The sequence below is a fragment of the Nanorana parkeri genome, unplaced genomic scaffold, assembly GCF_000935625.1.
Source record: "Nanorana parkeri isolate BGI_ZX_2015 unplaced genomic scaffold, ASM93562v1 scaffold293, whole genome shotgun sequence".
Classification (NCBI taxonomy): Eukaryota; Metazoa; Chordata; class Amphibia; order Anura; family Dicroglossidae; genus Nanorana; species Nanorana parkeri.
The window spans coordinates 677,487-700,382 of NW_017306561.1; the positions used below are offsets into that span (position 1 = coordinate 677,487).

Consider the following 22,896-nt stretch of genomic DNA (forward strand, 5'->3'; position numbering starts at 1 on the left):
CAACATATATTTTATTCAGTATTTGTATTAAAGGCAACCAGCCAAACCTGTTTTTTTTAGTTTTGGATTGATGGTGAATAGTCAGCACTTGTCAGGTCTTTACCATTGTATGTGTCGTGTTTGCGGGGTGATTAGAACGGTTAAGGCTTTGAACCTCCTTCAGGTTTAAGCTGGCAAGTGTATTTTAGAGATATTCAATATTTTGTCTGCTTCCTTTGATATTGGGCCTACCATTTCCTTTCTTGACCTTAGAATGAAAATGTTTTAGCATTAGGAATATTTAATAATCTTCCTGACTAAAAAAAATATTGCTGTGAATTTTTTTTTTTATATACTGTTGGAATGTTGGACTTCAGTTAGGGAAAGAGCAATGTGCAAAATGCAGTAACCAACCAAAATGTCTTGCATCACACTATGAAAAACTGAAATTGGATTAGGTTACTGCACTCTGCAAATTGGTTGTGCCTTAGCTAAGTTCAATAAGCCTTTTAGTGTGCATGTTTTAAATAAGTTGTTATAGTTCTGTTTTTACTCAGCATTTCCAAATGTATTTATAAAATACTTTTCAGTTCCACTTGGTGCCATTTATATATTTACTTTTTAAACTACCTCAGATTTCTATACGATGTTGATGCCTTATAAATGTGATGTTCTTGAGAGAAGAAAAAAAAACAACTTTCACTTTGTATTTCTTTGTTCAATATATTTATTTTGAAAATTGTTACATAATTATTTAAAAAGAGTAAGTTATTTTATTGCAATGCCAAAAACAATAAAAATATATTTTCTAAATACAGTTTTGAAGTGTTAATGAATAATGGTAATTGGTAATGGGGCTTTCACTGTAGAAGAAAGAGCTTGTGTGACTTTGCACATCACTGGTGAAACTCGGACGTCTGTTTTTTGCTCTGTGAAGACTGGCATTCTGCCTTCTAGATTGCAGGAATGTTAATTAATCTGTAAGAATTTGGGTACGTTCACACCCAGTGCAAAACACAGACTCCCATTGAAGTCAATAGGGGCCTGTTCACACCATTGTGTTGCGTCACACGGACGAAATCGCCTGTCATGCAAAAAGGTGCAGGAGCTATTTTTGGGTGGTGGTCGCGCAGTTGTGGTCCCATAGGCATCTCTGTGCACTGAAAGCAAAATGTCTATACACTTTCAAAACAGAATCACACAAGAAAAAAAAAAAGTGGGGTAACCGCATGAAAACAGCTCGTAGGCTCAATCGCCTAAGGATGAACCTAGCCTGAGTGTCAGGCCTGGTGCACGTTTTATTGCTTCACACAAAAAGTTTATTTGACAGGTTAAGATCGAAAACATCAATGTCAATTTTGATAAATGTTGGACATTAAACCTACTTAGGGCCAATTATATATGTGCTGAGGGAAAGTAAATCCAATGCTTAGTAAGAACGATTTGATACATCAGGCCTTAAAGCAGATATAATCCCAACCACTACAATCGTATTGAACTTTTAACATATTATTGTAATATAAAAAGTTGTTTTCATTATTTATAAAAATCTGCAGCTTTCAATAAAATAATACCCGATGATCCTGCCATGAAGGAAACTAAAAGTGCCTGTGCCAACACACATTACAAAGGCACAATCCATTGATACCATCAGAAAGCCATTTTAGAGCAATGATCTGCAGCCGACAGCAGTTATAAGTAGACAGGAGTGGCTGAAAAAGGCTGATGGAGATCAGTGGCAAGAGATGCAAAATGATGAAAACGAAATGTTTAGTGTCAAGGGGCTTTGGACTTGTGTCAGTTGTTTTTGACATCACCTTAAAATGCTTCTGAGATCATTCAGAATTTATTGACATTCAACTCTTCCAGTTGATTGTTTAATTTTAGGTATAACCAAAATAATAATCTGCATTACCTTCTCGTGTCCACAGATACATATGCAAGTTTGCCCATGGGCTTTCCTTTATGCAGAATAAATCATGTATAAAATCTTTCTCTTGTATAAAGGGTGGCTACCAAAGCCCTATATGGTCTCTCTCTAGGGCTAGCGAAGCAATCCTCCTGCGTGAATTATCTTATGGGACCACTATAAAAGCTGCCGACAAAGCAAACACTGGCATGTAAAACCTCCTAAAGGTACATGCACAAGCTGATTCTCTGACAGCCACACCCAGGAAGCAATGACCACAGCTTAGCTGATTGACAGAGGCTTCTTCACATAAACTGAAGAATAAGAAAGACTTTCTACAGCAAATAAATACACTTTAAGGCTCATTAAAATGGGCATTTATTTACATCCGAACTACTTTTCACTTCATACAGTCAATCCCTGATAGCAAGCAATTGAGCTGGAAGTTTGAAAATGACTTGCTACACTATTGCAGACTTGCCAAGCTTCACAATTTTGTTGCACAATTACAGCAAGTCTGCATTGCAAGTCTCCAGACCAGTGAGCTTGCAGAGCTCTTGCTAAGACCTGCAGGACTCTTGCTGTAGACTGGCCAAGCAAATTTGCTACAAATTCAAAAAGTGTCAACTAGAACTTGTGCTGCAAGTGTTCTGCAAGTCTACAACTTGCCAGGAATGTGTGCTGCAAGTTAACAAAAATTACAATTTCACCCTGCCACAAGTTTGTAGCAAGTTATCCTTGCTATCTGGGATGTGTATACAAATTATAGTCCACGATTAAATACTATGCTCAATAAAATGGATATTAAAATACTATACACCACTAGCAGCTATTTTATTTAAACCTTGGATTATTTCATCATCAATTTTAACATTTGGCAACAAGTTTTAGAGCTCTATTTAAAAAAGGGCAGTTGTTTCTATGTCTGGACTTTTAGCGATAATTGTACACCACAAAGTTCTGGTAACATGCCAGTTGAATGTCAAAAACATCAGGCAACTCAGAAGCAGCTCATGCCAACACCTTGAGCAATGCATAGGTAAACTGAAGCAAACCAGGAGTACCAGAAAGCATACTGCAGGGACAATAGAGTCATACCTGTAAACATGAGCTCTTAGTTTGCATAATGAAGTAGGAGTTAGAACACTGAAGAATCCAAATCAGTTTCAATCTGTAAGCATACATAATTTCCTAGTTAAAATTTACCTAGATTCTCATCCCCTATTCTTCTGAATGGCCTTTTTTTTCTCACTATACTGCACACAGTCCAAATTACAATCAGCCTATGATAAGAAATTGTACATACAAGTAAGCAACCTGAGCATATGGCTTTAATAATATTATTTTATATAGATTTACACCGAACACTTTTTGCAGATAATGTAAGCTTCTGTGTTGTGACAAAGGCCTCATTTTTCTCAAAGTATGCCGCTTCATTCACAAATGTTGGATACACGGTGTGCTCTCCTTCATAAGGTATGACTTTCCCATCCATTGTAATAAACATAGGATCCCCTGGGTTCAGAGCTCTCCAATCTTGGTCCTGTAATATATAAAAGGAATAATAAATCAGGATTACTGATGAATAGTATTAAAGCCCAATCACAGTTTTAATCAGCTAAATACATTCCAGGTGCATCAAAACAAAATGTGTTCAATGTCTTACAGTTAATTTTATTTCTAAAGCATACCCCGCCTAAATGGAAAGGGAAAGCAGTGGTTTCATTGCAGAGGTTCCTGATGAGTCAGACCCAAATCAGTGCAAAGCTAATGCTCCCTGCTGATTGTAGAGCTTTAGTTCTAGCTTAACAGGGGGCATGTCAGGAGGCTGTAAAGAGACCACTACTTTCCCACAGAGAATAAGGGTCTTGTTTTGCTGCCTACTGGCAGAACACATGCTTTTCTACTAAGGAAACAAAGACTTTGCACACCTTTTGTTTTTATGTACCTGGAATGCATTTAGCTGATTTAAACTGAATGTTCAATTTGTTTCAATTGAAAGCAAAGGGTCAACGTATATATTTCATATTGTATACTAGTTGTGAGGGTTTCACTTTCAGATCAGAAGGAACTCTTCATCTATTTTATTCAAAATAAGCCTATAGTATACATGCCATTACTTCAGCCTTCTACAACCAGTCACCAGTGCAAGTGCCACTCATTAGGTCATTAAGGTGTCTGCATTGCAAGGCAAATAAATAAGTTTGCCTTATATCCTACATTCCCTGCAGTGTATAAAACTTTCCTTTCCTTTGTTCCCCAATAGCTCCATTCGGATGCCAGGAGCAAAGTAGCTACTTCTGAGTATGGTGGTGCCAGTGCTGTCCGTATGTGTAAGCTACAACTTGAGCTATTCCTAGTTTACACATAGTTGTCTCTCTAGCTTTTGGCAGCTTAACAGAGCAGTTAAGGACACACAATGAAGAAGTCTGTGAAGGTTCTCATTCATCCAGGTCATCGTGGTAGATCTGTAAAAAATAAGTCAAAGCAACTGGACTTGCGGTATTTTTCTTAAAGACGTTTCACTGGTCATCCAACCAGCTTTCTCAATTCAGAACGACTTGTACAAAAATTCTCCGGGAATAAATATGGTGAATGTTGCTCCAATCCACATCATCTGTTAATCGCAACCAGGTGTTGAATGCATTTGCATAATTGGAGCTAGGAGGTTTTATTAACCTGCCCAGAGAGAGGTGTTGAAACAGGTGGTTGGATGATCAGTTAAACTTCAAGAAAAATACAGCAAGTCCAGTTGCCTTGACTTATTTTTTACAGATACATAATGAAGATTCGGGATTAGGGGGACCAAAATTAATATCTGGCTTTTTATACCGGAACCTGACTGAAGATACCTAGCTTTGAGCATAAATAGTACAAAATTATAATTTTGTCAAAACGTGCACTCAGTATACACATAGATATCATATAAGCAGTTTAGGAAGTTCACCCATTTTTTTTAAATTGTCCTCCTTCTATCATTCTCCGGGCCCATGAGCCAATGGGCATACTATTATATAATTAAAGACTATTCTGCTTCTTTGCCTTCAAATGCTGTTGGGTTGTTGCACACTTTGTTTTGGTCATTGTCCATCTGTATTGTGATGCATTGTCCTATGAGTTTTGCAGCATTTGCCTGAATCTAAATAGGTTGTATAGCCCTATGCAATAGTCATATATTTAATAAACACTAGTGACTCCACTGACTTCCATTTGATAGCCATACATGCCAATGCCATAACGCTGCCTTGACTATGTTTCACAGATGATGTGGTATGCCTCGGAACGTGAACCATTCCTTCCCTCAACCATACTCTTCTTTTCCCATCATTCATGTTGATCTTAATTATACCTGTTTTAAAGCATATTGTTCCAGAACTGGGCAGTTTGTTATCTGGCCCTCCCTTTTTTGAGGCTTACTGGTGGTTTGCACCTTGTAGTCTACCCTCTGTATTTACTTTCATGAGTTTGATAATTATATGCCTACCTCCTAGAGAGTATTCCTGAGTTGCCTAGTGTTGTGAAGGGACTTTTCTATATGCTCTAAGGAATTCTGTTTTGTTTTGTGGTTGCCCATGCAATTTGGTAATGCTGAGCTCATCAGTGCATTCCTGTTTTTTTGTTAATTTGGCCACCTTTAATGTTTTTGCTCTTCCTCACACTCTGCGTAATGATGGTCTGCTTTACTTGCACATACAGCTCCTTGGAGCTCATAAGAGTTCACAGCGACAGCTTCCAAATACAAATTTTACACTTAGGGGGGTGATTTACTAACCTAAAACATACGCACGCACCAGGTGCGTGTGATTTTCACACAGCAAAACGTATTTATCAACCAAAAAGTCTCTAAAAGCATATTTCCACTAATGCCATATATGGAAAAATCATGCACATGATGCATATATAATGCTGCTTCACAGTTTAGACAAAAATGGTTAGCTCATGCATTTACATTCCTGCATTCATCAACGCAAGCAACACAACATAGAGCTAATTTACACAACATCACCTTGCAATTCATGCTTGGCTTTGCACAACACACCTGCTGGGTGTGTACACACTACAAAAGGTGTTTAGATTCCACCCATAGATCATGCTGGGAGGGAACACACTACAGAGGTGTATACATGTTCGTGGTGTGTTTATAAGGTTAGTAAATCAACCCCTTAGAGTCAACCTAGTATAGTATTAGTTAGTCACATTCAGCAAGACTACATGTTATGTAATTTTGAAGACATTCTGCCATTTATCCTAGTGGCTTCCTCAGTTCTAATGAAATACTACTAGGTAAACCACATGTTTCTGCCTCTAGGGCCTACTGATCCCAGTGAAGATTTGAAAGTAAGGCTCACCTGAAGACTTTCATGAATAATAGCAGCAAGTTCACCATTTTCATTCCTGGGGTAGCCCCTCTTCTCTATCACTTTAAACACTTCAATACTACATGATGGAAATTCTGAACCTGGAGGTAAGTAAAAATATTAAAATGGACAAAGTAACAATGATGAGAAAAACAGTAGAGAGTCCAGTTTAGCTTTTCTTATTAGGGCAATGTTTTGCCAGATACCAGGATTAATGAAGGCCACCAATTAAACAACTTTTACTATTTCAAAATATGCATTCCTAATACAGCTCCCATCTTGCACCAATATTGCAGATACTTTTAATACTTGAAAATTTAGAACCAGGTTAGGCAGGTCCTTCAATGTCTTACCCATAAGAACTGTCTAAGATCTAATGCCTAGTGCACAATGTACTACAGAACCTTATGTTCTTCAGCTTCCTGGCAGAGGGCATAAAATCTGACACGCAATATTTCAGCACATCTGCTTTCATTCCAGGAGCTGTCCTTTAAAAAAAGCCAAAAAGTTATAACCATGGGTGCTTCCTAAAAATGCATTGCTCACAACTTTCTGAGATGAGAAAGAGGGATACCTTCCAGTACAATGCATTAAGGCAATGAACTCAGCCCTACCACACCCCCCAGTTATGCAGATGAATGACTGGTTAAACCCAGAATTGTTTGTTTTTTTCACCATTACTTTTCATTTTTACCCTTTTTTTGAAATATGAAACAAGATAATTAAGCAATAAGATAAAGATAGGATGAAGGTTTTATGCAGAATACAAAATGTATGTATCTGTGCATCAGACCAAAAAGAGGGACAACTGAGGAGGAAAGAGGGACATGGTTCCACATGAGATACAGTTGGGAGGTATGCCAATGTGCTCTCTGTATCTTGTGATCTGGTAAGCAAGTCATGTAGGAGCGGGAAATAGAAACCCTTGTGACAGGCATAGTGCCTATTACTACAACAAAGAGCAATATAACCAGGACCAATGGCCAGATTTGTGTGGTATTGTCTATTTATATATTTTATTCAAGTATCATGCTGACCAATTCAACTGGTCTTTACAGGGTGCACAGTTTATTCAAATCAACTCCTGCCCTAAAGAAAATTACAGCCTAACGTTCTTATAATCACATATACATATATATACACTCAGGTCATTTTTGGTCAGAAGTCAAGCTAGGAATCAAGGCAAGCTAGTAATTAGGGCAATGAAAGATATAAAACAATTATCACAATGAGCTTTTGACTGTATGCTAAATACAGATAAATACATATAGTGCTAACATATTCTACAGCACTTTACTATCTAGTGAGAATATATTAAAATAATGAAACAGATACTAAAACTAAAAATAGGTAAAACTATAGCCCTGCCTATAAGGACCTGAAGTCTGAAACAGTCTCTAATATTTTATGTAAGGAAACTTTACCCTCATTAAACTGTTGCATGAAGTCAAGAGCATGTAATACTATTTCCCTCATTTTCTCCAGAATATCTGCTCGAACAACACCTTGAGGTTGTGGTCCTACTTCAATGCCTGTTACAAGAAAAAAATAAAAAGTGTTTGGAAATTACAAAATGTATTTTAGTTTCAATGAAAATGCAACATTTGGGTGGACATGTTAGCTGCGGGTAGGGTAATAATGGTTGGGATGCAGTGCCTGGAGCTTTGCGTATAGGTTTACCAAATAGTCAAGTGTGTCAAGCTGTTGCTGAAGAGAAGATTAGAAAAACCTGTGTCCTTTATAATCGCTTTTATTATTCTTTACACAAATCTGCATAAGCTTTCCATACCATGTGCTATAGCCAAATATACATTTCTGATATGCTCTTCAGGGCATAGATGACACCACTAGACCCTGTTTTAACATACTATAGGGGGAAAATGATATTGTGACATCTGATATAACTTACCAATAGGATGTTTTGCTATGGAGCGTGTAGTTGCATATTTTATTTTCGGGTGTTCAATGAGCAGTACAGAGCAAGGTACAGGAGCCATAGTTTTCTGTAATAAAATGAAAATAAATGTGTATATTATTTTTGGATAAGTTACATTGAAAATGCAGTAATGATTAAAAAAAACATTTTAGAAGTAACACACATTTAATTCTCTCATTCTGTTAGGTCCTAAAATCTCAAATGTCAAGTAGACTGCCTTAAAAGTATATTGCAGCTTGCATTTGTGTGGTAATAGCCAAGTGCAGTCCTTGGCACAGAGTATTGAGTTTCATAGCATTCCTACTTACAAATAAGTGTTGAAACTGTTTTGTATTGGATCATTGGCTCATACAGTGGGTCATTAAACATCAATAAGCCTTTATAGCATTCTGGGTTTGTTTTCGTTGCATAAAAAAAAAAAAAAAAAAAAGGTAATGGGATGTTAAAGCGGACCTTTCCCCCCTCCGTATAAAAGAAAACATTTATTTATACTTGTTCTCCTTAAAAACTCAATAAACTGTTGGCCTTTGCAAGTGGAAATCTCTGTTTGTCAAGGGCTCTGTCAACCATAAGGCAGTAGTGCAAAATAACCTTCATGCATTGCACTGTCTTGATCTTGATTTTACCACTAGGGATGGGCAAACCTGCCTGAGTTTGAGTTGCAGGGGGGTTTGTCACATCCTGTTTGGAGATTTGCGAAATCCGAATTCAGCAGCAAATCGCATTAAAGTCTTGAGGGAAGGAGGTCAAATCATGTTAGTAGATTCTGACTACCTTTAAGGGTAATAGGCAAATTACTCTAAAAAAATAGGCATGGAAAGCTTGGCAGTGCTATGGAGAGCCTGTGCCAAATGGCAAAAAATTAAAAGAAAAGAAATTAAAGTGGGGACAGGATCCTGTTCATGTGGGTGTGAGAGAAATTTTATTTATTTATTTATTTTTTGTCATCTTTATTTTCATATATATTTATATCTTTTAATTTTTTTTGTTTGTTTAAATGCAGGCAAGTTTACAATCCCTTGGCTCTGCCAGCATGATCTTTTCCATACAGGCTCTAAGCAGCCAATTTTTTTTTTTTTATAGTCAGGGCACGGGAAGCATAGTTGCAGGGGGGAAACCTACAGCCACCACACACGGGGAAAGCCAGGCAGCAGCAACTGGAGGGTAAAATATTATACAGCCACGTAGAAGAGCAAACAGCAGCAAATATTAAACACATAATCCTACAGCCATAGGCGGCTCACCTTTCCCCAAATAAGGACCTAATCACTCTAACTTATAATCTAATAACACAAAAAATATAATAGACCACAATTGTAACCTAACCTTTCATAGGGAGGGGGCTGGATTATCCAGAAGTCCCCATATTGGCCCTTCTTGTTGGTTATGTGTTTAGATGAAGCACTGAGATCTTGAGTTGAGATCTTGAACTTGAGATCAGAATTAAGTTTTACATGCTTAGAAGAACATTGCATACATGTACACAGGATTACAGCATCAAACAGGAAACATGTAGATCATAGATAAAAAAATGCATAAGGAAAAACTAGCTTTGCACTACAGCACCATCTAGTGCTCAAAAGACATAGTTACATCTCAATATGCTGTTGCATTTCCATCTGGGTGGCATTTTTTACATTTCCTAAGCTGAGTGACCTAAGTTCAAAGGACAGGCAGTTGATTTTGGTTGCAAAGAATTCATTTTGGTTCATTTCCACATTAATATGCAGGAACGCAAATTTCATACACACTGGATCTAAAGCTGCAAACCTGATCCTAATCCCTCCTTATGACCAGAAAATGGTAATTTGCATAAAAAAATAAAATTTCTTTTCAACCCCCCTTCCCTGTTATCACTCGTTCCTTGATTAAATACATGTGAACAGCCATGGACAGCTGCAGAGCCTGTCAACCTATCATTGACTTCTACAGGCTGGACAGCCACAGCTTATGGTAAACAGTTGGGCACTCCAAACACGATAATACAATGTACAGCCCTCTGCACCTGTGTAAATGTATCTTTATTTAATAGGTTAGCAGGTTCAATTGTTTGTCATTTACAAGGGGCTGAGGACTATCTTTCCACCTTCATGTGCGTTAAATTAGGGATTCACATGCTCCCCTTTGACAAGCCTTTACCTGAATGTAATGGAACATCTGAATTGTGAATTCATCTTTGGAATCCTCGAGGATCAGCGTCGCCCCCATTTTAGAGGTAGTGTTGTGAAGGTCCAGGATAACATCATAGGCATCTTTACTCCCTTTTGGACCAAATATAGAGTTGATCTCCTGAGCCTGTGTTATCTCATAGGGTATTTTTACTTTGTTTTGTAAACTGCAAAATAAGCACACAGAATGCTCACATGTACCAATATGTTGAATAAAAGCAAACATTCACAGAAAGACATGTTTTAAACAACATAGTACTTCATTCTTTATATAAGGGACCTACACCTATACAAAAAGACCTATTGCCTTTAGATGTCTGGCCATCTTGGGACCCTAAATGTAAATAAAAATAAACTTAAAGGGCAAGGGCAGTGAAAAGTCTTCTGAGAAGTCCCATACAACTCTTAATTATAACATACAGCCATCAGCGATTTCTCCCTCTTTGCAGGCTGTCGATTGATGGACTTTAAAGTCCGATGATAGTGCTACCTGTAAAGCAGATGGGATTCCGTCTTTAATCATGTAACATGGCTGGTAAATAATTTAAATATGAGAGCTTTTTTTTTAACCTCACACAGGATTTGCATTGTTGTCTATCCTGTCCTCAACTTTACACAGCTCTCCTATACCACACAGCTCTTTCTAGAAGCGAGGGGACCTTATCTGTCTCTGCTGTAGTTTCACTTTTAATTATATGTCCTCTCCCCACTCTGTGACTGGACAGTAAAAGAAGCAGCACATTGATGAGCTCATTTCTCTTTCACTCTGCCCTCTCTTTCCACCAGCGTGATCCTCACACTGTGGCACAACCAAAACTGGCTCCATATGAGCTTCTCTCCCTAAAATTGGAGCCATGTATGGTCTCAACCTCTCTGAGTTCTTCTTTACAGACTGTAGAATAGACTACAAGAGGGTGATAACAGGTCAAATTCAGGTACTTTAACTGTTTGCATTAAAAAATATATTTAATGATGTATTAATGATTGGAGAGCTATGTTCATTTGTGAAATGTTCAGATCTGCCTAGAGTTCACCCACAGAGGCATATAACCACCATCTTTAGGCTGGCCATACACTGTCAAATTTCTGCTAGAAACGAGATTGAATTGCGCTGCAGTGTGGTAGTACATAAATTTAGTTGTGTCCAACAGGGTCAAATGCTCCCGTGATACACTACAATCTAACATTTAGTTTACTGATGTAAATATACTGTAATGCTGTATTGAAAATATAGCCCATCACTGGAGTGAGCTTGGAGTGGTGGCGACCTTACAATACACATGGACATGGGGAACAAAAGTAGCCACCCTCCAGAAGGGACAGTGTCAGCACGGATATATAAATAAGGTACATTTTTGTTAATAGTTAGATACTTGAATGTATTTTCTAGGTTTAACTCCTAAGTTTAGCGTTACTTTAATACATCATTAAATGTATTTTAAATCCATCCGGTACAAGTAGCTGGATTTGACCTGGTATCAGCCTCTTGCACTCCCTGTATTGCAGATCTGGAGTGTGAGAGGAAGAAGCAGTACAAGGAACCAATCGGTTTGTGTGCTGACAAGAAGCATGCTAATAAGAGGAGAAAATAGAGTGACAAAGAGATGAGCTCATCATTGAACAACTTCTCTTTCACTGTCCAGTCACATGCTGGTCCCGTGGCTTGCCCAGGATGACCTGGGCCCAGACATCCCAACCTGCAAAACCTTATTTCAGGGAGGTGCCATTTCTGTTTTTTTTTTACAGCGGACGTTGTCGAAATATAAAAGAAATAATAATGAGATATATACAGTATATATATATACACACACACACACACACACACAAACACACACACACACACACAGTAAAATAAAATCCATATATAAAATCCATATACCAATATACAATAATATTATATATTTATTTATATATACATCAGATTTGTGAATTGATGTTCATTGTTCAAGTATCTGTCAGTGTAAAGGTCACAATTTATTAGACAGCCCGAGACCTTTTTAAAAAAACGCTGAGGAGTGAAGTCTCTGATACACAGTTGACTAGCTGCTATGGGCAGCAAATTAAATAAATGTTCTCTATAACTAGACAACCAGGACATATAATTGATTCTATATTATCCACAAAGGGTTAACAACACTATCTCAACCATGCAGCAGTAGATCTCAGTGCCTGTACCTGCTCTCAATAGTAGTCTATGTCCGCCCTCTCTGTGCAGCAAGAGAGCCCAACCTCGTTCTGAGGCTACTCTAGAGATCACATGACCTTCCTCCAGGAGGCAAGCCTCGTTTTGAGGCTACTCTAGAGATCACATGACCTTCCTCCAGGAGGCAAGCCTCGTTCTGAGGCTACTCTAGAGATCACATGACCTTCCTCCAGGAGGCAAGCCTCACTCTGAAACTTTAACCACTGATATCTTACCGGAAAGGTTTACTCAGAGTAAACCTTTCAGGGAGAAAATGCCTCTCTCGCGGACATTAGGGAGCCGCTATCTAATAGAGGGAGACTCCCTGAACATCAGGGAGACTTGAGATCCTTGCCTGGGCCCTAAGGAATTACATTGAATGATGTGTGCCATTAGACTGAAAGACTGAGGACATCTAGTGGCAGAAAAAAAGTACTACAGAGCAAATCTCTTGAGTAAAGGTTAATATTGCAGCAAAATATTGGTTAGTTCTAATAGATTATAGTTACTACCACTACATTCATCTTTTCTTGTCCATTCTTGATATAAAGTACATTTCCATCTACAGTGTGCTGAAAAAAACATAAAGAATTGAGCAAGAAAAGATGAGTGCAGTGACTTTTTGGATCATTTATGCTTTACAGAGTGGTGACCATTAGTCCCAGCTCCGTGGAGAGAAGAGGACACAAGCAACTCAACTCTCTGTTGATTACACAGTATATATTTTAAAAAGTTATTCATGTTTATCTTATTTTTGGCTGGAGTTCTGCTTTAATTGTCTATCATCTAGACAGACCACAACATTGCATAGAATATTAGCCTGCCTATACAAGTGCCCGCAATGCCAGCTTAGATGTAATTTCTATTGTTCTCTCCAAATAAATAACTGCTTGTGCAGAGACTGTATACGGAAAATAATACAAGCTAGCAATCCCCCCATGTAAAAAAAGAAACAGAGTCTCTTTAAGATTACTGAAATGTGACAGCTCTGCAGTGAAATGTAACAGTGACTAGTCAGCAGGACTCTCCATCTATGTGGGTTCTCAACCTTTTTTTAGTCACAGCATCCTTTAAAAGTATGCAAAATCTCAAGGTACCCCAGTCTAAAATGTCAGATTTTAAAAGGGGGACCCCACACAAAAAAAAAAAAAAACACACAAAAAGTGGGTTTCCCCCTTCACATTGAAGTGCCCCTTCAAAATCAAGATTTCCGGCCCTCTTCATATCAGAGTCCCCCCTTTAATTCAGGAGCCCCCTTCCCCTCAGTCTTCATTCCCCTTCACATCACAGTCCCACTACTACAAAATATGAAGCACCCCTGAGGAAGTCAGAAGGCACACCAGGTTGCCACGGCACCCTGGTTGAGAACGGCTGACCTAGACAATAAGCCTTGTGTCTAACAAATTAAATGAATTGGTTGTTCTCAGCATCCAGTGAGATTGCTGCTGTCATTTTAATAATGCAGTGTCTAAGAAATGGAAATCTTAACTGGTAGGCAAACACATTTTGTGCACACAAGGATCACGCTGCCTCCAGATGCATGTGTACTGCAGTGCTGCGTTGGGAAATCCTGAAGCAGAAACACTTCTGATAATGTAACAAAAGTAAATCCATTGAGTAAGTGCCAGAGACCAAACATCAGGCACGTAGCCAGAATGAGTCAGCACAATCCCACCAACAGTGAACAACACACAGAAATGTCAGTGGGCATTTCCAGTGAAGAGGAACATTCTGTTCCCTCCCCATGCCTCAGCTATGGAGAGGGGACAAACACTCAGCGGTTTATCCTTTACTGTGCCGTCTGGGTTGGTTGATATATAAGCTTCTCAAAACAAACAGACGCAGAGTCTGATGTTCTCAAAGCAAAATGCACTTTTCTAGCTAAGCAGTTTTAGACCACAAGTACACATTGCTTCATAGTGAAACCTCTTCCATATTTTCAGCCTCATTTATGAAAGTGCCTGGTGTGGAAGAATGACAGTTCATGTTGATGACCCACTTTTTGAAAAAACGAATATTCTCTAACAACGAAAAATTGAGCCTTTATTAGCTTTAGGTGTCTACAGATATAAAATTATAATGGAAAGGAACAGTGGCCAATCATTATGTGGAATGCTGGTGTTTAAAGGAACTCTCAGACACCTGAGCTGAGCATGTTTATGCACTAACCAGGCAACCCTAGTGTTAATGTAATCTTCAGAGAATTATTTAGATGAGAGGATACAAGCTGGGAGATTAAATCTTCCCCAAAGATTGGTAGACCTAGGAATGTTCATCAATATACACCCACTGTAGGCTGAATCATCTCATGTTAACGGTGTCCTAAGTTTAATTTATCTCAGTGGCAAGTTTTCATGTATACTTAGTTCTCTCCATCATACTTGGTGCAATATAACAGCTTAAAACTCACTGATCTATGTTTAGCTGCTTATTCAAAAAGGCAGTTTAAAGCCCAGTGAGGGTGTGTAAGAAAAGCAACCCATATCAGTGTAGCCTCACTTCTGCTGGCCCTTTAAGTTGTGCAGCAGAACATTTTCCAAACAGCAGGTCATTGCCCCCTCCCCACAAAGACTGACAAGAGCACTGGGAGAGGAGAGGAGCAAGGAAGGATGGTGGTTGGATGCAACTGAAGCCTGGGACTAAAGCCCACCCCTAAAAACAGAAGAGAGAGAGAAGGACTCTCAGTGGTCACTGGCCAGAAATGTAGTCCTGCCCACTGGATGATGGAGAATAATGGGCACAGGGGCTGCTGGTGGATGTAGTTCCCTGGGTGGTGCAGTCCTGGGCTGAGGAGGGCTATGTGAACTACAACTCCCAGAGTGTCCAGAGCTAGAGAGAGGTGCTCATCAGTCCGTGCTGTGGTGGATGAGGGACAGAGCACCACAAGATTGCTAGGAGAGAGACCGGTGAGCAGAGTATGTTGCTGCATAGAACCCTGAGAGACAGAGCTGCTGCAGAGAGGTGAGCTTTGTAGGGGCTGGCTACAGCCCCCCTTCAGATCTTTATTGGCCAAGAAATACAGGATGTAGCCACAGGAAGAGGATCATTAACCAAGGGTAGGCTGGTAAAGGAAGTCTCTGGGCTGCAGGCTGCCTTTTTGCTTGACTCCACCCAGGAGCTGCAGCATAGTTACAATCTATCTCCATTCCGAGTGTGGAAGAAATCATCCAGGATGGGACTGCTCCCAGAGGGACATCATTGGGGTTCCTGTTTGGTGAAAGACCTATTTGACCTATAGCGTGTGCTCTGAAACAGTTATTTCACAGGCGGTTGTGGGTAATGATTAGTTTTAGCTCGATTGCACCTGTAAATGTGTCTTGTAATACTGTATGTGTATTTTTATTAAAACTATTATCCAACCCAACCAGACTTCCTTTACAGGGCTTTTTCTTCTTTAAATAAAACCCATTTAACTGTTAACCGTTGTGTTGGTATCTATCGAGTCCGGGTACAGAGTTGGTTATAACTGTAGGGCGGTAGAAGGACCCAATATCAAGTGGCTCCTCTGGGAGGTACTGATAAACTCATATCTCTTAATGATATGAACAAAGTACAATACTACCAGGATTTTAATACTGGCTCTTGAACATGATCTTCATCCAGTGCCTGTTTGTTTGTTTGTTGTGTATTACACCAGAAATAAAGAGAACAGTTATTCTACATTTAAAATGTTGCCACTGAATATATCTAGACCAAATCTGTTCTGCTGGGGCTTGTTTACATGAAATAAATGCAATTTCATAGTGGGTTTGCATGCATTTTAAAGCATGTTGAAGCCTTTTGCATGTATCTTTTTTTTTCTTCAACGCTGTAGTAGAGCAGTGTGATTTCCCTCCATCGCCTTCAGTATATACTGGCTGTGTCCTGCTGTATCCTTTGGGAGAAGGATTATGCTAAAGTGCAGCAAAGCCCAAAAGTGTGAATAGGTCATTAGTAGTGAGCCGTTTTGGTGAACTATAGCAGTTTTGGTCTACTAGTGCATGCCACAAGGAACACAAAACAAGGCTTGGCTCTCTTGTCAAGTCCTGGTTATGAAGCAACAGACATTCTACTTATATCCTATATTTTGATTATGGAGGCCGTCCATGAATATATTAAAAATTGCACCACATTTAATCTACATACATCAATACTACTAGAATACGTTTGTGTTTTTGGGAAAGACAGAAGAAAACATAGAGCTTTCTTACCTAAGACTTTGATTGTCAAAAACTCTGTTCAGGTCAGTGTCAACATATCTAACACATTTCTCCACAGCTTTTGGGTTGGTAATAAAGGGTCTCACCTCCAAACCCGATCTGGTAATCTCCCCTCCATGCTTTAGCCAGTGCTTAACTAGAAAAACTCCAGTGAGTTCATTTCCATGGGTGCCTCCAAATATAGCCACCCTACGTATAGCAGAGATACCACTGCTTACAGCCATGGCTGAAACTCACTCGCAGAGAGCTGAAAGACACACATGGAAAACAAATTAATATTAAAACAGCTCACAACACACCTTGCCATGATTCCACTGCTCTTTATAGCTGGATTCCACAATGATAGTGTCATACATCAGTTTAAAATGTGTTATACATTTTTATAAAAATATTTGCAAGAAGGCCAATCGTAAGTCTTCCAAGAGTCTGAACATTTCAAATGGAATTGAAATCAATCATTTGTTAGTCCTCCTTGCTGTAACAGGCGTCTTCTCCAAAGTGTTTTATTATTTCTAAATAAACCGCTACAAACCCAATTTTTTCTAACATTACTCAAATCTGACTTGCCTTAGGGGGCATTTACACTACTGCATTGTGGTAGCATGTGGCAATGCGTGTTACATCCATTGCTGCGTTGGTGTACCTACCCATCAAGGTAACAAACCTGTGTTGAAGCACGCCACAAACACATTACCGTGCCTTGCGTTGGAAAAAATAGGCTATGGCCAATTTTCAGTACACTAAGTTGCTCAATGGACTGTCTTAAAGTGACACTAAACTCAGGAATTAAATCAGAAAAATGCATTAAAGTACCTTAACTATTAACATAAATGTATCTTATCTATACATCACTCAGCTGTAGATCCTCAAATCAACTCTGAATTTGTGCTGAAACGGTGCTTCCTTGTTCCCCATGGTCCCTGTGTGCGTTGTAAAGTAGCCACCGCATCAAGTCACTCATGTGATGACTACAATTTTTACATTTAGTTTACTTATTTGTTTTAAGATTGTAGTCCATCACGGAAACGAGCTCGGAGCATTGGCTACTTTACAACGCACACAGGGACCATGGGGAACAAAAGTAGCCACCCTACAGAAGGAAGGACAGTGTCAGCACCAATTCAGAGATGATTTGAGGATCTACAGCCAAGTGATACACAAATAAAATACATTTTTGTTAATAGTTAAGGTACTTGAATGTATTTTTATGTTTTGACTAACTGGTTTAACTAAGTTTAGTGTCACTTCAGTGCAATGCACTGAAAAATTTAAATATGCCATTAATATTGGGCAGCATAAGCTGACCATACGCGGCTCAAATTTTGGCCGAACGGTGACTGCATTCAATCACATGCAGTCACTGTTGGGGTATTCTGACAGCCGTGGATTCCACCGAGACTCCTCCATCCATGCGGTTTACCATGGATGGGGGAATCAAGGGATTTCTTCATTCAGTCCATGAGGCTGAACAAGAGAAATCTAGCAATGCATGGCTAGCTTAGGTCTACCCTATGTCAAGCATAATAATGAGATAGACAAGCAATGTAGAGTTGACATACCTGCAATAGCCTGTAGATTACACAGACAATACTGGTTGAGGCTAGGCTATTTATAATAATAAATAATATAATTTCCCTGATTCCCTTTAGTTTCTTTGCCCTTTGTACTTGTCAAAGAATGTTTAAACCACTTAGTTTTCTTTCCAGTGAACAATTAACTCTTTACGACTCCCTGCAAAAGTTACATTAAAACCATATAAAAAGAAAACATTTACTGACCTAATCCAAGCGTTTTCTCAGAGAGAGAAGATCTGTAACAAGCACATCATGAGTGAACTGAGGACGAAGCTTGTATTTACAACTCTGTCAAGACATCCAGCCAGCTCGCAGTTGCCACAACACATAAACTTTTTGGCTGAATTAAGTTTGCAGCTGAATTCTCGAATTGGAAGGAAGGGATTGAATCCGGGCAACTGGAAACATACCTGGAGACAAAGAGAATACAAATATTGCTTCACTTCCTAAACAGCGAAAAAAACTGCGAAAAATACAGACACGTTACCGCAATGTTTTCACAGACAGGGAATTCCTGTGCCTGCTACTATCATTTAAATTCTTTAAGCCAACAGGTTTCCCTCGCTTTTCTTCTTAATAGGTCAAAGGTCTAAAAACGTGTGCAGGGATCTAAGAAACTAAACACGTAAATAGAGTAAAACAGGACTCAAGAGTAATAAGAGAAGGAAATAAAGTATGACACACACATACACACTGAGCATGCTCTGAACATGAAACACGCTAAACCCTGAAGGACTTATGTGCTGACTCAGTGCTCTTCACTAAACATAGCTGCTTGAACTGAGCCCAGGTCACTTCAGAGACTGCGTTCTTTTTCTTATTTCTGAACATAAATATTTCTAAACCAAATATACTGTGCATGCAGAAATTAGACTTGTCAAGTCAGCTTTTCTATACAAAACAAATATGAAGGAACAGAAAAAGCCTAGTTATCATACAAACAATTAAGGGTGTAATAAGAGATGTAAAAAAAAAACCAACACATATTTCACAATTGTGCCAGTGAAAAAAAGACACAGCCCTACTCATTTCTACGGGAGAGTAGTACCCCACACTGGAGGCCACCATGAGTGTGGTTGTGCTATACAAAAATGGGGATGATTAACCATCTTCATACCAGAGCAATTGTTTTATTTTCCACACGTTATAATCTGAATTTTTGTATAGAAAATTACTTTGAGCCCCAAAACAATTATATATTTTCTGAAAGCAGAGGCCCTGTAAAATAAAAAATAAAAATGGTAGCAGCATCTTTTTATGTTGCACAATATTTGCGCAAATGTTTATCAAATCCTTATTTTTAGTAAAAAATACACTAAGATTAATTTTAGTGCACGCAAACACAATATAATACCCTATTTTCTGGGGGAAAATATAAAAGATGGGGGTCAGGTTGAGTAAATAGATACCAAACATCTCAAGCTTTAAAATTGCACAAGCCCATGCAAAAGTGAAAAATTATGTTACTCAAAATTGTCCATAGGCGACAATTTAAAAGCCTTTACTGCTAATCAGTTTAGAGGCAACAGCAAATAATGGTCCTAGAAGTATTGCTCTCACTCCAATGTTCACAACGATTCCTAACATGTGTGGCGCAAACGCTGCTTATATCCATGTGCATGTCCTACACACGCATTTGCATGCAGATGGCAGAAGTGGCAAGGTTGCTTAATAGTTTTTTTTTACATTTCCATTCATTTTATTATTCTTAATTTTTTTAACACACTGAGAGCACAGCGCTTCCTAGTTTAGTAATCACAGACAAATTGGGGAACAGACAGGGGGGAGCTGAGGTGCCCTCATCACAATGATACCATCATCAGCTATGATCTTGATATAACCACCTCAAAACCAGGACATAGACATGTCCTATAGTCTTGAGGTGGTTAAAAAAATAATAATATGAACAACAATAAATAATATTTATATTAATAATCAACACACGCTTCTTCCCATTTGATAGGGAATAGTCAGCAATGAAACACAAATCACAAAATGTAGGTTAAAAATTATATACTCTACACAGAATTACAGTTGTGCTCAAAAGTTTGCATACTGTGGCAGAAATCTTGAAATTGGCATTGATATTGGAAATATGACTGATCATGACAAAAAACTGTCTTTTATTTAAGGATAGTGATCATATGAAGCCATTTATTATCACGCAAATTCCTATGGTAAATTAGCATGCATAGATTAAGAACATGACCAAAATGTTGTTGTTTGCAGTGGAACTCCAGTGTTTTTGTATGACACAGACATTATGCAACAACTGACTTAAAAATCGAAATAGTTGGTAAATATGGTATCATAGTGTAAAGCAGGGGTGGACTACTCTGGCCTTCCAGCTGTTGTCGAACTACAAGTCCGATAAGACATTGCAAGACTGAGAGCTACAGGTATGACACCCAGAGGCAGATTCATGATGGGATTTGTAGTTAAAGCATAGATGTAGGACAGGAGTTGCCTGCCCCTGGAGTAAAGAAAAAGCCAACACTACAATCCACACACTCACAAAGTTTATCACAAAATTAATCTATGGCTACCTGTTTCTCTGTCATCAATTTGATTTTCTCTGTTCCTCAGGGGCCAGAATATCAAAAGTATTTTTCATTCACAGTGAGCGGGTAACAGTACACATGGGCAGGATTACCTGAGGGTATGGTAAACTCTCCTTTAGAATGCAATGCTGCATTATCCCAAATGTTATACCAATGAACACCACAACCAACACCCCAACACTGTATTACTATGACTTGCATTTGTGTAGTGTAGTGGAATATTAGAATATATATGATTATTATTTCTATTATGTAATAGTTAAAGTCCTAGAAGTTGAAGAGCACTATACAGACATATACATTCAACAGACTTTAGATGAACCTTAAGAGCATAAGGCACACTTGGCTTGTGAGCTCATTCAGTCATGTGCTTGGGATGACACAGAATTCACATAGAAGGGTCTGTGTCAGGGGTAGCCAAACTTTGGCCCTCCAGTTGTGATGAAACTACAAATCCTATTACAACAAAAATAAATAAAAAACGATCTGCGCCAGTGATAAACACAAAAAAGGTGTAAAAGAGCTACTAAGCACTAAAATTATATCTGACAAAATTCAAAATGTTTATGCAATAATGTGCCAGGCTGAAAAACTATCAAACATAAACAGTGAAAAATACAACAATGATTATAGACTAAACTCAAACCACAAAAAATAAAGTCCAAAACAATGATGATACAGTGCAGATAACGAATCAAACAATGCAATACAATGTGTACAAATAACACAAGCAGTCCTCCTGAAGCTGACTTTATAGTGTGCAGGATAACAGACTCTTGGATAATCCTTCACCAAGTGAATGCACACATTACAAAGGAGTGCTCACCTGGGTCTGTGGACCCACAGAGTAGGTCTCAAGCGAGTGTTCCCTTCTTAAAGCTGGCCATACACCTTACAATTATCTGCAGATTTTCTCTGGTCAGATGGAAAAAGTGCAACAGATTCCTCCATCTACACTTAACTGTGTGGATAGAGGAATCTCCCACTGGGCCAAGCTTGCTAGTCGGCCCCGCTTGCTCTCAAAACACCTGAACAATGCCTGCATCCAATCAGACTGTTCAAGTATTTTGGGAGCCAGTGGGGCAGACTAACAAGATACTGAAGCTTGGCCCAGGTGGAGATTACTCCATCCACACAGTTAAGTGCAGATGGAGGAATCTGTTCTACCTTTTCCAAAAGAGGGGGAGGGAGGCCCGTAGCACCAGAGTAAAATAGATGCTTTTACTGTGGTACTACTCTTAAGGTGCCCATACACTGCACGATTCTCATACGAGAATCGCGGGAAATCCCGCAATCGTACGATAATCGTGCAGTGTATGGAAGGCGTGCAACAGTTTCTAATGTACGGTCGCACGACTTTTGTATATCGACCATGTTGGAAAACCAGCCGAGAATCGTACGATTTTCGGCTGGTTTTTAACATGAACGAGAGATCACAGCCGAACGGGCCGGTGTGCGCACGCGCACACTGCCCGTTCAGCATTGCAGTCATCAGAAGCTGGGCCCTCAGGGGGGCGGGCTTGCGATGATCCCAGGTACAATCTGCCTGTCCCAGACGGGCAGATCGTACGTTTTTTCAATTACTTTACAACCCTCGCAAGACAAAAGTGCATCCACTGCAAGCCATAGCCCAGCGCACCCCTGGTTAAAGTACACGCTATTCGCCCTCGTTCACACCTGAACGTTTTGTAGCGCGTTCTACGCTCGACGAACGCTCTACAAAACGCTCAAAAATATAAATCCCATTGTATCCAATGGTCTCGTTCCCGCCTTGGCGTATTTCCGCCCGTCCCTAACGCGCTACAAAACAGCCCACGCCTGAAAAGGTACATGTACTACTTTGGGCCGTTTTGTTGCGCGTTTCCATTGGGAAACAGCCAAGTAGTCTTCGGAAACGCGTGACGGTCGCGCAACTTTTTTACAGCGAATCGCGCATATGCAAAACGCCTAGGTGTGAACGAGACCTTCAGGGGGATTGTCCGAGATTCACTCTCCCTAAGGGCCTGTTCACACTACGTCCGTTTTCCGTG

At 39.2% G+C, this 22,896-nt stretch overlaps 1 protein-coding gene across 2 annotated transcripts; it reads right to left on the minus strand.

Annotated features, from left to right (window-relative positions):
- Positions 1 to 3,157: 3,157 nt before the first annotated feature.
- ASPA (aspartoacylase) lies at positions 3,158 to 18,781 on the minus strand. 2 transcript variants are annotated; one of them, XM_018557645.1, is made up of 7 exons: positions 18,510 to 18,781; positions 16,723 to 16,978; positions 10,322 to 10,517; positions 8,156 to 8,249; positions 7,671 to 7,778; positions 6,238 to 6,347; positions 3,158 to 3,431 (listed from the first exon to the last, which is right to left on the minus strand). In XM_018557645.1, the coding sequence occupies exons 2-7, from the start codon at positions 16,953 to 16,955 to the stop codon at positions 3,234 to 3,236; spliced, it is 939 nt and encodes a 312-aa protein (XP_018413147.1). In that variant the 5' UTR covers positions 16,956 to 16,978; positions 18,510 to 18,781; the 3' UTR covers positions 3,158 to 3,233. The 2 variants fall into 2 exon arrangements, with proteins under 2 accessions (XP_018413147.1, XP_018413146.1); XM_018557644.1 differs by lacking the exon at positions 18,510 to 18,781 and adding an exon at positions 18,291 to 18,328.
- Between the last annotated feature and the right edge of the window lie 4,115 nt (positions 18,782 to 22,896).